This window comes from Manacus candei, unplaced genomic scaffold, assembly GCF_025592945.1.
Source record: "Manacus candei isolate 608988 ecotype Guabito, Panama unplaced genomic scaffold, ASM2559294v1 h1tg000005l, whole genome shotgun sequence".
NCBI lineage: Eukaryota > Metazoa > Chordata > Aves > Passeriformes > Pipridae > Manacus > Manacus candei.
The window spans coordinates 13,966,914-13,979,637 of record NW_026138053.1 but is presented as its reverse complement, the minus strand read 5'-3'; the positions used below and the strand labels follow the sequence as shown (position 1 = coordinate 13,979,637).

Here is a 12,724-nt window from a genome sequence, read left to right as displayed (position 1 = left end):
GATGGCATTAAATGTGGAACTTGATACTGATTAGTTTTTGTACTTCATGCGTTTTTTCTGCCTCCACTTTCTTTCCTCATTAACCTACTGAGAACACAAGGCACTGCTTTGCCAAGTAGGATAATGCTATATTGTTGAATTCCTGTGCAAGCAAAGCCTTAAATCTACCTTATGTGCATACTTGTGAGCTGTTAATAATTGCTTCTGTACTAGTACCGTGCTAATGGCAACACTCTTTTTAACTCTGACTTCTGTTTTGGTTTTTATTCTTGTAATTGGTACTTTTTACCAATGAACAGATGAGGCTGAAAACATCCTCTGTCCAAAAAAAGATGCTAACATTTTGATTTCAGCAAACATTTTTTTCCTATGCTTACTCTTCTGCTATGACCAGTATGGGAGGATTTATTGTAAAACTCTTACTCCCTTTATGTAAATTTTGAAACCAGAAATGTTTACTGCTACCACATCACTGTAGGATCTGAAGATGCATCCTTTGGCCTCTCTGTTGTTCCTCACACTTTCAGTTCCTTTTGGAGCTTTACTTGTCTCATGAACTTGAACAGAAATTACTGTTCCTTGTATTTTCTTGACTTGGAGAAATCATGATGTCTTACTGTAGTCTGGCCTTTCTATACTCATATACTTTTGTCTTTTCTGAATTCTGCTGCAAAGGTTTTCTTGATTATCATTCCCAGGTTACTAGCTAGTTACTCTCTAGTTTATTTTTTTAAAAAATTGGTATTGCTATTGTCTTTTCTTCCTCTGAAATCTTTCCTTTGAGGTGATGATTTCTCAGCTAGTTGTAGCTTTTTCATCTCTTTGTATTTGGAATGTACAAAAAAATTTCATTGAGCTTGCATAAAGAATTTTCATCGTATTTCCTTTAGCGCAGCAGGCACAAAATTTATTAAAAGAAAAAGCAATCATTTCTTTTAATCATATAATGCTTAGATAATGCTGTGATCAATGCACTAGAAATACAATAAGCATTGCATATGAATCATTTATCATTTTTTAAGATAACAAAAGAGTAGCTGAATTTAGGTCAATCTTCTACTCATGTTAACATTTTATTAAAAAAAAGGGGGGACGAAGTTTAGAGGTTACTTCAAACAATGTGATTTTGTAGGTAAGAAGTCAGTACTCATTTTGCATTATTTTTACTTTAGCACAGACTTCAAATGGCATCCTGCTTCCCTTATTTGACTGATACAGGTCTCCCCAAAAGTAGTCGAAATCTTATCAAATGGTGAATCCCCTAATGATCAGGGTTTTTTCCTGGTAGCTGTCACACAATTAGAATTGTATTCATTTTGTAATGTCAATACATCTAACTGGGTTTTCTGTTGTTTGACTGATCAAACCATCCATGCTCCATCATTTTACAGCTCTCTCCTATTCCCTTTCCGTATTTTGCTTAAGTTATAGATATAAGAATTGCATGCAGATTTTTATAATACCTGTTTCATGACTCTGGCTAATACGTTCAAAGATTACACTGCCCCTCTTTTGTTGTGATATTGCGCTGTCTCATGTTCAGTTGGTTGTCCACATCACCTCTCCTTCCTCTTCACAATAACTACTTTGTAGGATGCAACTTTTAGTTATGGTTTTATTATTCTAGGTTTTATGTTTCCTACTAAAGTGCATTTCAAGTCTCAATCTTAGTAAAATTCTGGATTTTCTTCACAAATAACAGTGGCTGTGCTTTCTTTGTACACAGTGTGGAGTATGAAATCATTCTGTGGCTGGAGTTCATGTTTCTCATTTGATGACTTTGCCCTGTTAGGTTTTTGGTGAACTACTGATCTCAAACTTAAACATGGAAGAAAACTTCAGTTGTCAAACACAGATTTTGAGTGTGAACCTTATCATATTTAAAACAAAAGAGATTTAGTAGAATTAAGTTCCTCTAATGTTAATGTATTTATTTCTGACACTGTAGACATGACCTGAAAGCCTTTTATTGGACTGTGATAGGTGGTTTTTTTTTTTTAGGAGTCTAAGCAGATACTTTTGACCAGTGTGTTTTGCCAGCAAATATGAAACTTATGACCAAAACTTCCTTTTTGGGTACTCATGCTCAAAAGCCTTTGAAACACCTGCACCAAAAAAATAGTAATGGAGTTGGAAAGCCTGAACTCTCAAAGCTTGTAAACTGTAAACTATCAATTGATAATAGAGCTTAAACAAATGCCACTTTTTAAGGAAATTGAAAATCTAAATAACTTCTTCCTCATTGGAGAAAAAGCTGCCTCTCATTATCTTCTGCTCAGCTTGTGGCTGCACTTGCTGTGACCTGATGTGAGGAGCAGAGAGCCTTTTAATCAGGACTTGCCTTAATGACTTGAAATGCAATATTTAATACCATAAATACACGTAGCCAGTCTTGGAGTGTAGGTGTCTGTCTTAAAGTAGAGATGCACAGAGCACCACAAATAGATCTGCTTGCTGTGTTATTTCAAAGCTGATAAAAATGAAGGGAGGAAGTTAACCTACCTCATAACCTTCCCTTTTTTTGAGCAGGGTGGAGCTTTTCTAAGAAGCTCTAGGGATTCATTGCCAGGTCCACATGGTCCATAGCAATGCTTAACCTGAATTGTGTGGTTTTCTTTTAAATGTTCATGTAGGTGTAGGTGCAAGACACTGGTGTTAAATTTGTAACAGAGTATCACTACTCCCACATAAGAACTGATCTGACGTTACACACACACAAATGCTAGATTTAAATCACAGTTTATGGGTCACTCTTAGTTTTGGTTAGTAATAACAGCAGAGAAGGAGAAGGAGAGAGAACTCTTATCATTCAACAGTAGATGTAATTCTGCAGCAAGTTGTCAGTTTATTATGATACTAGGAAGTTATTTTTTAATATATTCTAGATGCCATCTTATCTTGGCTGAGCATTCAGTTAAGGAGCTTTTAAATTTCTGTATAAGTATACTGACGTGCAATGAGTTGTCCAATACATGACAGATATCCTTAGTCATTCCTTAGCAAAAATAACACAGAATTGAAGTATAACTGAAGTTTAACTTGTATTGCACATACCTGTTCACACCTTGTAACTGGTCAGGTTGCATGCACTCTGATTGTGGTTGTCCCACCCTTTTGTAAGGTGTAAAGACCCAGGGCTAAGGAATGGACATTGTCTCCCTCTCTGTCTATTGTCAATTAGCAAAGATTCAGGTTTGCTTCCTCAGGAAGCTAGTCTAGTTTTCAGCTGAACTGGTCTGATAGCTTCAAACTGCAGCAAGCAAATATTTCTGGCCTATTAATTAGCAAGTGATCCTTCTGATCACTTATGGGCAGTCCTGTTGGTCCATCAGTGGTATTTTGGGTTTGGTTGGTTGGTTTTTTAAAGGCTTTCCCTGCAGTAGTTGAAAGAAGAATAGAAAAATTCAGGCATGGTTAAATCAGTTGCAAGCTAGTGTCACTCAGCTGGTTTAGGGTACGGAGCATTAGGCCAGTGGAAGTGTAGGCGGGCCAAGGAAGCAGAGTGGGGCAGCTTAATCCCTCTCCCTCCATTTCTGTTCAGGCTGGTAACTTGTACTAGCCTCTTAAAATTATCCATGGCAGGTATAGAGCATACTTGTAATATAAAAAACTGGTGTTACATCTGAGTAATCTTAAAGCAAAAAATATCCATAAGAACTCATTCTTTTTTTTGTTAGGTTGGTCTGGACAGGCGGTAACATCACTTCCTCCTGCTGTGTTTCCTGGCAGATTCAGAGAATTTTGTCACATTTACCCTATCTCTAACCATGTCAAAGCTGCTTTGAGAGCAACTGTAAAGGAAATCCATGATTGTGCTAGTAATCTCCCCCACAGTTTAAACTTTTAGCACTATTTCGTTAGACTGAAGCCTTTCTATGACCTCTGTTTAATAACTTTTCCAAGTACTGACTGTTGAGTAAAGAAATTGTTTCCATCTTTTCAAATTACAGGAAACCCTTTTTTTGCTCTTATCAATAGTGGTGTGTGATGTTAGTGATGTGTTTTTGAAAGTATAGAATGAGTCACTGTAAAGTCACTGAAAGGACACTAGTTACCACATTTACCCTTCTGAATATACTTCATTTACATTTTTAATGCAGTATCTTTTGCCGAAGAGTAAGAATTTTAAAGTCTCCCCTGAAAAGAGGCTGAGACAAGGCGTTAACAAGTTAATATGTCTAAGTCAGAAAAAATCAAGGATGTTAGGGAAACATCCTATCTTCCAGCCATTTTTAGTAAAGATGGTACACTGTTATCTTAGGAACAGCAACTTTCCAGTGTGCCTGGAGTTCAACTGCCTATAAAACCATTTTTTTGTTTTTCTGTGTTTTTAAATTTACAGTTATTAAAGTGAAAACAATCCTAGATGTTTTCTTATGATTTAAAATGGCATATTTTCTCACTGATGTGTTTTCCGACTCTGATGTGATAATTGAGTGTTTTATAAAACTTTGTCCTTTTGCTCCTCTTGGGATAAGACACCTGCAACTGAAATTTGATTACATTGATCTTCTGTGTCTTTCGTTGAGCAGCAAAAGCAGGCTTAAGTCCTCCAGTGTTTTTTGGGTGACTTCCAGTGATTTATTTATTTGTTGTCTAAACACTTTTTTTATCATGAGTACTAAACTTGATTTTGGGAGGGATTATACAATAATAGTTTTGGGTATTTTAAAATGGCATTCTTTGAAGCACTCTGTCCCTGCACTCTTGTGTTGCCAGCTATACATGCTGGTCTGCTGACTGAGTCTGAAAGGTCTCCACATGCTTGGTAGTTCTCAGTAGGTATCAGGTGTTTGAGACTAACTGCTGCTTCTTTGGAAGATATTTTTCTCCTGGAAAGCCAGACAAAGGAGGATTCAAGTATGAGATGAAAACCATGATTCTCAGCTGATACTTTTAGAATTTTTCCTCATTCTAAGAAGGAAATTTTTGGAGTACAGATTTTTCTTCTCAGGAACTCTCAGTGTAACTCTTGTATGTACAGAAGTACAGTCACTAGTATTTCACAGCAGGATGAGAGAGGTGAGAGCTTCCAAAACTGTGAAGGGCCTAAGTGAGTTCTGTTTTAGCAATGGGGTTTTACAATCTACAGAGCTCATTTCCTGCTTCGCTGCCCGTGCTGCTCCCACTATATACACAACCTCTGGGGCAGGGGATTGGATTGTGTTCTGCTGTGTACACTGTTAGAGGCACCTATCACCTGAGCAGAGGTGATACCTGGCTGACAGCGTGTTTGTTTTCATGATACGGGGGTTTCTCATGGTGGAGCTGGTCTGTTGGAAGAGACTGTAAGACTGGGAGGAGTTATTAATCCTCCAAAGCAGTGAAATTGAGATGAAGCATCTTTATTACAACATAACACCAACTGGCATTACTTTTCTAAAAACCTTTCTGGGAAGAGCAGATGGGCACTGCAGTGGTGCCAATATGCAGAAGCAGCACCCCAGTGGGTTGTGCATGTAGAGAGATTCGTTCACATATAACTGCAGGGTGTTTTAAACAAATTCCTAGATTCTAGAATTGACTCTCTTTCATTATCTTGCAATTCTGTTAATACACACACTTTGCTTATGACATGTTATCTGACTTTTTCTCTGTATTTTAGTTTTAAATTTAAAATGGCTATTGTTTGCCTAGAGATCAGCTATTCTTAGTGTCATGACCTCTCCAAATACAACAGATTTTCTACAGTAGTGCTCCCCCTCCAAAAAAAAACCCAAAAAACCAACAACCCAGCAACCCACATCCTATGTCTATAATTCTAGATTTTAAAAAATAAAGCATGAAGAAATATTACTAATTGCTTATGCTATTTCCTTTTAAAAGGTGCGATGTTCATACCTTAAAGACTTCTAAATTTTCAGTGGAGTTGTTTGGAACCCATACAGTTGATTTGAGTGCTGTCCTCAAAAGTACAAAGCTGCTCAAGCACAGTAGTACAAAACTATTCAGGCACAGTATACAAACAATGGAGAGTGAAATGTCCAGTTCCTACTAAAGTAAACGCTACAATAGGAAGCATTAAATGAAATTAAGTTGCATTAAAGCAATTTAATTTTTCTTCTGTCAGTGGGACTGTCTAGTAACTAATGGTATCACCTCACCTGGAGTACTGTGTGCAGTTCTGGGCCCCACTATTTCAGAAGGATGTGACGGTCCTTGAAAGTGTCCAGACAAGGGCAATAAAGCTGATGAAAGGGTTGTAAATAAAGCCCTGTGAGGAGTGGCTAAGGATGTTGGCCTTGTTTAGTTTGGAGAAAAGGATGGCCATGGGTGGCCTCATTGCCCTATATAGCTTCCTGAGGCACTCTTATCCCTGGTATCCAGTGATAGGACACGTGGGAATGGTTCAAAGTTGCACTAGGAGAGTTCAGACTGGACATTAGGAAGCATTTCTTTACCAGAGAGTGGTCAAACGCTGGAACACGCTTCCTAGAGGTGGTCGATGCCCCAAGCCTGTCAGTGTTTGAGGCATTTGGACAATGCCCTTAACAGGCTTTAACCAATTCAGCCCTGAATTGGTTGGGCAGTTAGATTAGATGGTCATTGTTAAGAATTATGTTAAGAGTTAAGAATTATGTAATATGGTGTTATCCAAGCTGAAGCTGCTCAAGCTTTGATTAAGCTACTCATGAAACATGAACATTAAATTATTTGTGCAGTTTCCATGTGTTGTTTGGAGCATGAGTGTCCTTGTGGTCTCTGGGGCTTTCACCATTCACAGTGACATACTAGCTGTGTTTTGGCGCTGTTCTATTGTCATCTAGAATTAAGATGTACAAGTTGGAATCTAACCTGCATGGGGGCAGAATATAGGGTTTGTTTTGCAGTTGTGGAGGTTTTCACGATCTCAAAATGCACATATACTGACCTTAAAAGATACCATACTCTCCTTAAAAGAGATTCTAGGATGATATTAAGATCACTTGATAAAAACAGTAAGAAATAAGTTTTTATGATAATCAGGAAGTAATAGAAAATGTCATACAATCTAGGGTAATCTTGAGAAGCAAACCTAGAACTATAGAATTTTTCAGAGGAAGGTTTCTGTCTGAGTGAGAGATACTAACAGATAGTAGGGAAAGCTGTTAACATTGGGTTTGGTCACATTAAAAAGAACTGCCATGTTGAAGTTTTTCCTGACAACAATTTTTCTTTTCGAATTCTGTCAAGCCACCTTAATGAAAAAATACTGTTAAAGAATATTACTACTAAATTTAAGTTCCTCACATTAAAATTTGCCTTTGATTAACAAATGCTCATCAGAAGGTGGGAATTATTTGCATTAAGTTCAGGTTACTTTCTAACATGAAATGTCACTAGAAAGTGAAACAATTTGTCAGATCATGGTAATACTTTGTACTTCTATGGAAATGTATGTATTGATGAGAAATATTAATCTTTTCTCACAGTTTTAAAGAATGTTGGGTAACTTAATCATAATCTGACAGATAAAACTTTGAATTTTTTTGTTCATCTAAAATATTTAAGTTTTCAGCTATCTATTTATTATTTATTCTCTAAATTAGATGAATGTGGTAAACATTAAAATATATTTTAATGCTATAGTGTCTGGCCCCTACATGTTTTTTCAGTGGTTTGCTACTGCACCTGCATGAGTGCCTCTAAAAGGCAATGGCAGGATCAACTTAGTCTAATTTTCTTTTTTAAAATAAACTCTATCTTTTCTATTGCTCAGAGATGAACAGCAGCTGTGAAGAAGACTGATACCTTGCTCTTAATTTTTTCTATGTCATCCTTCCAATTTATCCACTGTAGACAGACTTGGTAGCTTTTAGAACATGAGCTTATTTAATTTGAAATATGTAATTTCTGTTGCAGCCAGTTAAAAGGCTCAGCTTCTGATCTCTAGTGTTTTGAATGTTTCAAGAGGAAGTTACAGCATGACCTTTTTTAAAGCATGTTTGTAGAAAATGATATTGCAGGGTTCCGTTTTTTTTTTTGTGCTAAATGCATTTTTGTGAATTGCCAGCTCTACAAAATCTGTAGTTCTGAAAGGAAAACTGAAACTTACTTGCCTTTCACTAAAAATGGGGATCTTGCAAGCCAGGTTTGTGCACAATATTCAGCTCCAGCTGACTGTAGTTAGAGTCAGTTCTTCCATGAGCAAATATACATGTCAGATTATTTTGTAATATCTGCATTAACTTTACAGTGTAATTTCTGGAATAAAAAATAACAATAAAATCACTTAAATATAATGAAAGTGTGTGATTCCCATATGGTATACACAAACAGCTTTCAGCTCTTTGTGCAGTGCCAAAACCAACCTGCTAAATGTTACTGCTTCTGCTGTTAGTTTATACTGACTTAACTTGGGAACACCTTTTTCATGTCCTCTTGTGCACCCAGTTTCAGTGTAAGCTCAGCTGCTTATTACACTTCTGTTTTAAAAGGGCTATGACACCTATGTTCTATTTGTGCTAACACTTTGCTTTACTGATGCTTTTTGATACTATAGTGTATAGTGACATAGTCATTCAGAGTAATATAAAGTAATTTTAACTATTTAGGACAGGAACTATTAGTAATATTGATAATATTACGTGTGTGTGTGTGTGTGTGAATTGGATTTACTAAAGCAAATATACAACCTCATGTACATAGGACATGAATTCCACCTGTGAAGCTGGTAATTCTTCATGCTCCTCCATAGAATCCTGCCTGTTAGTACTGAGAGAGTCAGCTTGGTCTGAACCACTGTCACCCTTAGATACCTGCTGTAACTTCAACCAAATGAAAGTGCTGAATGATGTCTGGGACTAGCTTCTGTTTGTGACAAAAATATGCAGACAGTTAAACTAAGATTTTTAATATAGTAGATCTTTGAATAATTTGAATATGATTCCTTTTTTTAACCAAAACAGAAAGAAGAAGGAAAAATTCAAGGGCAGCTTAATAAATCTGATTCTAACCAGTACATCAGAGAACTGAAAGATCAGATAGCTGAGCTGCATCATGAGGTAAGTGATAAAATACTACAGTCTCTGATCACATGTACCTTTTGTCCTTTCACTTGCAGCAGGTTTTGGTTATTTAACAGTTATTACATTTTCAGTACCTGATTTTACCCAAGTACATTATTTTAAATGAATGCAATAAAACTCTTATACATGAATCTTTCCTTTACCCTGGGATGTAAAGTAACAAAAAACTGCTTAGTTACATGATTTGATATTAAAGGAGATCAGCATTTATGTTCCACCTTGGTTTTTCTCCTTAATTTCATGAGTTGATGATGTTCGTGTTGCATTTACTGCATTTGGAGCTGTGTATATGAAAATAAGCCCCTTTATGCCTTTATTTGCTACAACTATTAAGGCTATTACAGTTAGAAACTAAACTGCATTTGTTCAAGTAGAAGAGTCCATGTGTAGATTTTCTGGTTCTTGCTCTTGCAAGGATGAATTTTATGTGGTACTATACTGAGATTGCTTAAAAAAAGAAAAGGATGCTTGCTTAATATCAGTTAACAGATTTGTAAGTTTTAAACTGCCAAAACCTTCAACCTATGAAATTTCTGCCTTCAAACTTCCTTACTCTAATAGTTGTAGTAACTTTCTGTTAGCTAAAAAGATCAGAAGGTCTTGAAACAGAGATAGCTTATGTAACTACCATCCTCACTGGCTCATTTCGCTTCATCCTGCATTGTGAAGAAATGTCTTTACCTAACACTACACTGTGTGCAAAATGCCCAGTCATCTTTGCATTATAGTCTGCTTCTGTTTCAATAGCCTTCTAATACACAGCTCTGATAGTGTTGCTTCAAACCATAGTATCATAGAGCAATTCTGCTAATTGTTTGTTTGGTGCCTTTTTGCTTTTGTTAAATAAACACACACTTTCTTTAAATGTAGATAGTGTTTTCATAACAATCTTAGTAGATTCAACCTTTTAGGATCAATCCCCTGAGAGCTGTAATACAGTTGAGGATCTCGGAATGCTGTCTATGCTATAGATTGCTATGCTGTAGATTGAGGATAGTCTCTAGGGCCGTCAGTCCAGCACCTTTACCAATCATTAAGCTCACTTAAAAAAACAGATTTAAAAATAAATAACCTCTCTTCTTCCATTAAAGCACTCTAACTAACTTGCTTTGTTTCTTATAAGAAAGTCACCTGCTGAATTCTCAGAAAGCCAGATATGTAGTGTATTTTTGCATTATGAATAAATAAGGCACTGTACTGGCTTTTTCTTCTGCTTGGTGTATGTTTAAAAGGTAAGAAACACTGCTGTGGGGGAAAGTGGAATTACTGTTGTAAAGCTGTTGCATAATTTTCTCAGTACAATCATTTGTTACGTGCCTGGTGAGTAACTCAGTTGTCATGAAGGCAGATAATATTGTACATGTTTACTGTGTGTAAGTTAGTGTGAACAGGTTGGAATGAAGATAAGGTCCATTAGCTCACAGAACAATGACAATTCTTAGTAATACCAGTGATTCTTAAACAGTTCAGCCTAGACAAATCTTTATTAGCATTTCAATTTGACTGAAGAAAATACCAGCTATGAAGAATAATGAATTTTAACAACAGCAGAGTTTGAGTAATTCCATGTAGAAGACCACTCCTCATCTAGATTTCTTTTTGTTGTGGCTTAATTTTTAATTTCCAAACTAGGTAAACACTACAGAAACAAAGTCATTCTAGGACACATAGAAACAGTAAGAAGAAATGGTCTGACTTGATAATCCTACAGGTCTTTTCTGACCTTCGTGGTTCCATGATTTTATGAAACTCTGTATGTAGTAGACATGTTCTACCCTGGCAGCATTCTGAATGTTTCCTTTCTTAAAGCCTGAAAGTCTTTGTTTACTAATGACTTTTTTTTTCCTTCCTCTCTTACAGTTATGTATCTATTTGTCTAGATTTTAAATAAAAAATTAAGAGGGAAAGTAGTGTTTCCTGCAGTGTTTCCTCAAAAGCAAAATCTGAGCAAAATGGCAACAGGAAGAGGCAAAAATGTTTGCCCTCAACTGGTAAATGTAAAGATTAGAATAATTTAGTCACTGTCAGTTCAACAACAACTTTAAATCTGCACTGAGGCACCTTCATATATACATCCATTAATGACTGTGTGCTTTGCTTTTTGGCTAGCTGCTTTTTGATTCTACTTCTGCAAAAGTTAAAAGAAACGTTGCACGTTTGCAAATTCATCTTCCTGAAGATAGGGTGATGGTGTATGTGACATGCTGACCACAACCTCCCAACTGGTTAGCATGTAAAAGGCACTGGAAATGGAACAGAGCTCTTGCTGACTGTATGATTACCTTCTAATATATTGTAATGCTGTAACTTTAAACTGTTTCATCAGCATTTGCAAGCCAGGGACAGGGCAAACCTAGAATATCAGTGAGGAACACCAAAAGGAACAGCAAAGAGAGAGTTGTTAGTACTGCCCAGCGACTAAAACTGAATTCTCTCCACTAGAAGGTGGTGTGGGGGTGGGAGTTGACTATGGCACAGGTGCCAAAGGCTGCTGCTGTAACTTCTCTTGACTTTTTAAGTGGAGAAGAGTTAGACCCTCAAAGTTCAGATATTTCTCTCAGCCGTTCTACTGTGGTGACCTAAATCAGCCACGTATTGGAACTCTGCATATCATTTCAGATCAATGGACTCAAATTACAAAGGGCAATTGGTTGGAAGTTTTTAAAAGTATGAACAAAATTTTTTAAAAATAAATTTTTAATTTTGGTCATCTTTTTCAGAGCTCAAAATTTTGCATGTGTCTTAAATATAGTGCAGCTTGCAGCCTAAAGGATAAATTTCAGCTGCTTTTATTACTCATCCAGGAATAGTAATGCTACAGTCAGTCTTCAATTAATATTATAACAAGACTTACTTGAAGTAAATTCAAGTTGTGTTCCTGTTACTGAATAAAACTGCACATACTGGAAATTGGTGGTATGGCACCCAAAACTGAACCAATGAGGTACAAAGTTATGAAATGTACAATGTAAATTAAATAGAAAAAGACAATGCCTTTTTTCTTCCATTTCAAATAAAGTAAAATAACTATAAATGGAATTACTATATTGGATTTTTGACCTGTTCTAACAAGCTGCCTACCTGATTCCTTTTACACCTAACCAGAGGATTTCTGTGGGACAGTAAGCTAAACTGTATATTGGCTACTTCACAGTAGGTCTTAAACTTGTATTTTATGAACACTTCAGGAAAGCAAACAGACAATATTTTGAGCTTTGAGAACACTGTAACAAGAAGTTGCAGGCTTCTGCTCTACTAGATTCTCTAGACTTCTGTAAGCTTCTGGTTTAGTGGTGAACACATCAGTGTTAATGGCTGGACTCTGATCTTAGAGGTCTTTTCCAGCCTTAACAATTCTGATTCCATGGACATTATCTTCGATCTACTTACATGCACCTCTTTCTTTGCACTAACCTGAACAACCAAATATGGGTTAGAATCTTAATACTGAGTGTAACATACAATGTTATGTAAAATAGTGAATTAATTCTTAAATTCCTCAGTGCAACCATAATTTCACTCAGAGATCAAATACATATAGATCAATTATTATTAACTTGCACTTTTAACTTTAGTAAATATATGTCAGGTTTTATGTTCATTCCCTAGAAAGTTACTGACAGCTATCCTTTAATCTTTTACACAACCTTTCAACATTTGAAGAACAGCTGATGCATAAAGAAAGGATACTCAGACTGCAGTATTTCTAGTTAGCC

The 12,724-nt window shown here is 36.3% G+C and overlaps 1 protein-coding gene and 1 long non-coding RNA gene across 14 annotated transcripts in view; one reads left to right on the top strand and one right to left on the bottom strand.

Moving 5' to 3' along the window:
- LOC127477957 (uncharacterized) overlaps positions 1-12,724 on the bottom strand; it is a 60,836-nt gene that overhangs the window by 25,480 nt on the left and 22,632 nt on the right. The gene's annotated exons all lie outside the window — the stretch shown is intronic.
- Positions 1-12,724, top strand: part of EVI5 (ecotropic viral integration site 5) — a 75,729-nt gene that overhangs the window by 45,454 nt on the left and 17,551 nt on the right. For all 9 annotated transcript variants that reach the window (XM_051802493.1, XM_051802533.1, XM_051802522.1 and 6 more), the window contains one exon: positions 8,889-8,984. In XM_051802493.1, the coding sequence (XP_051658453.1) occupies positions 8,889-8,984 (96 nt within the window). The remainder of the gene's footprint in view (positions 1-8,888; positions 8,985-12,724) is intronic.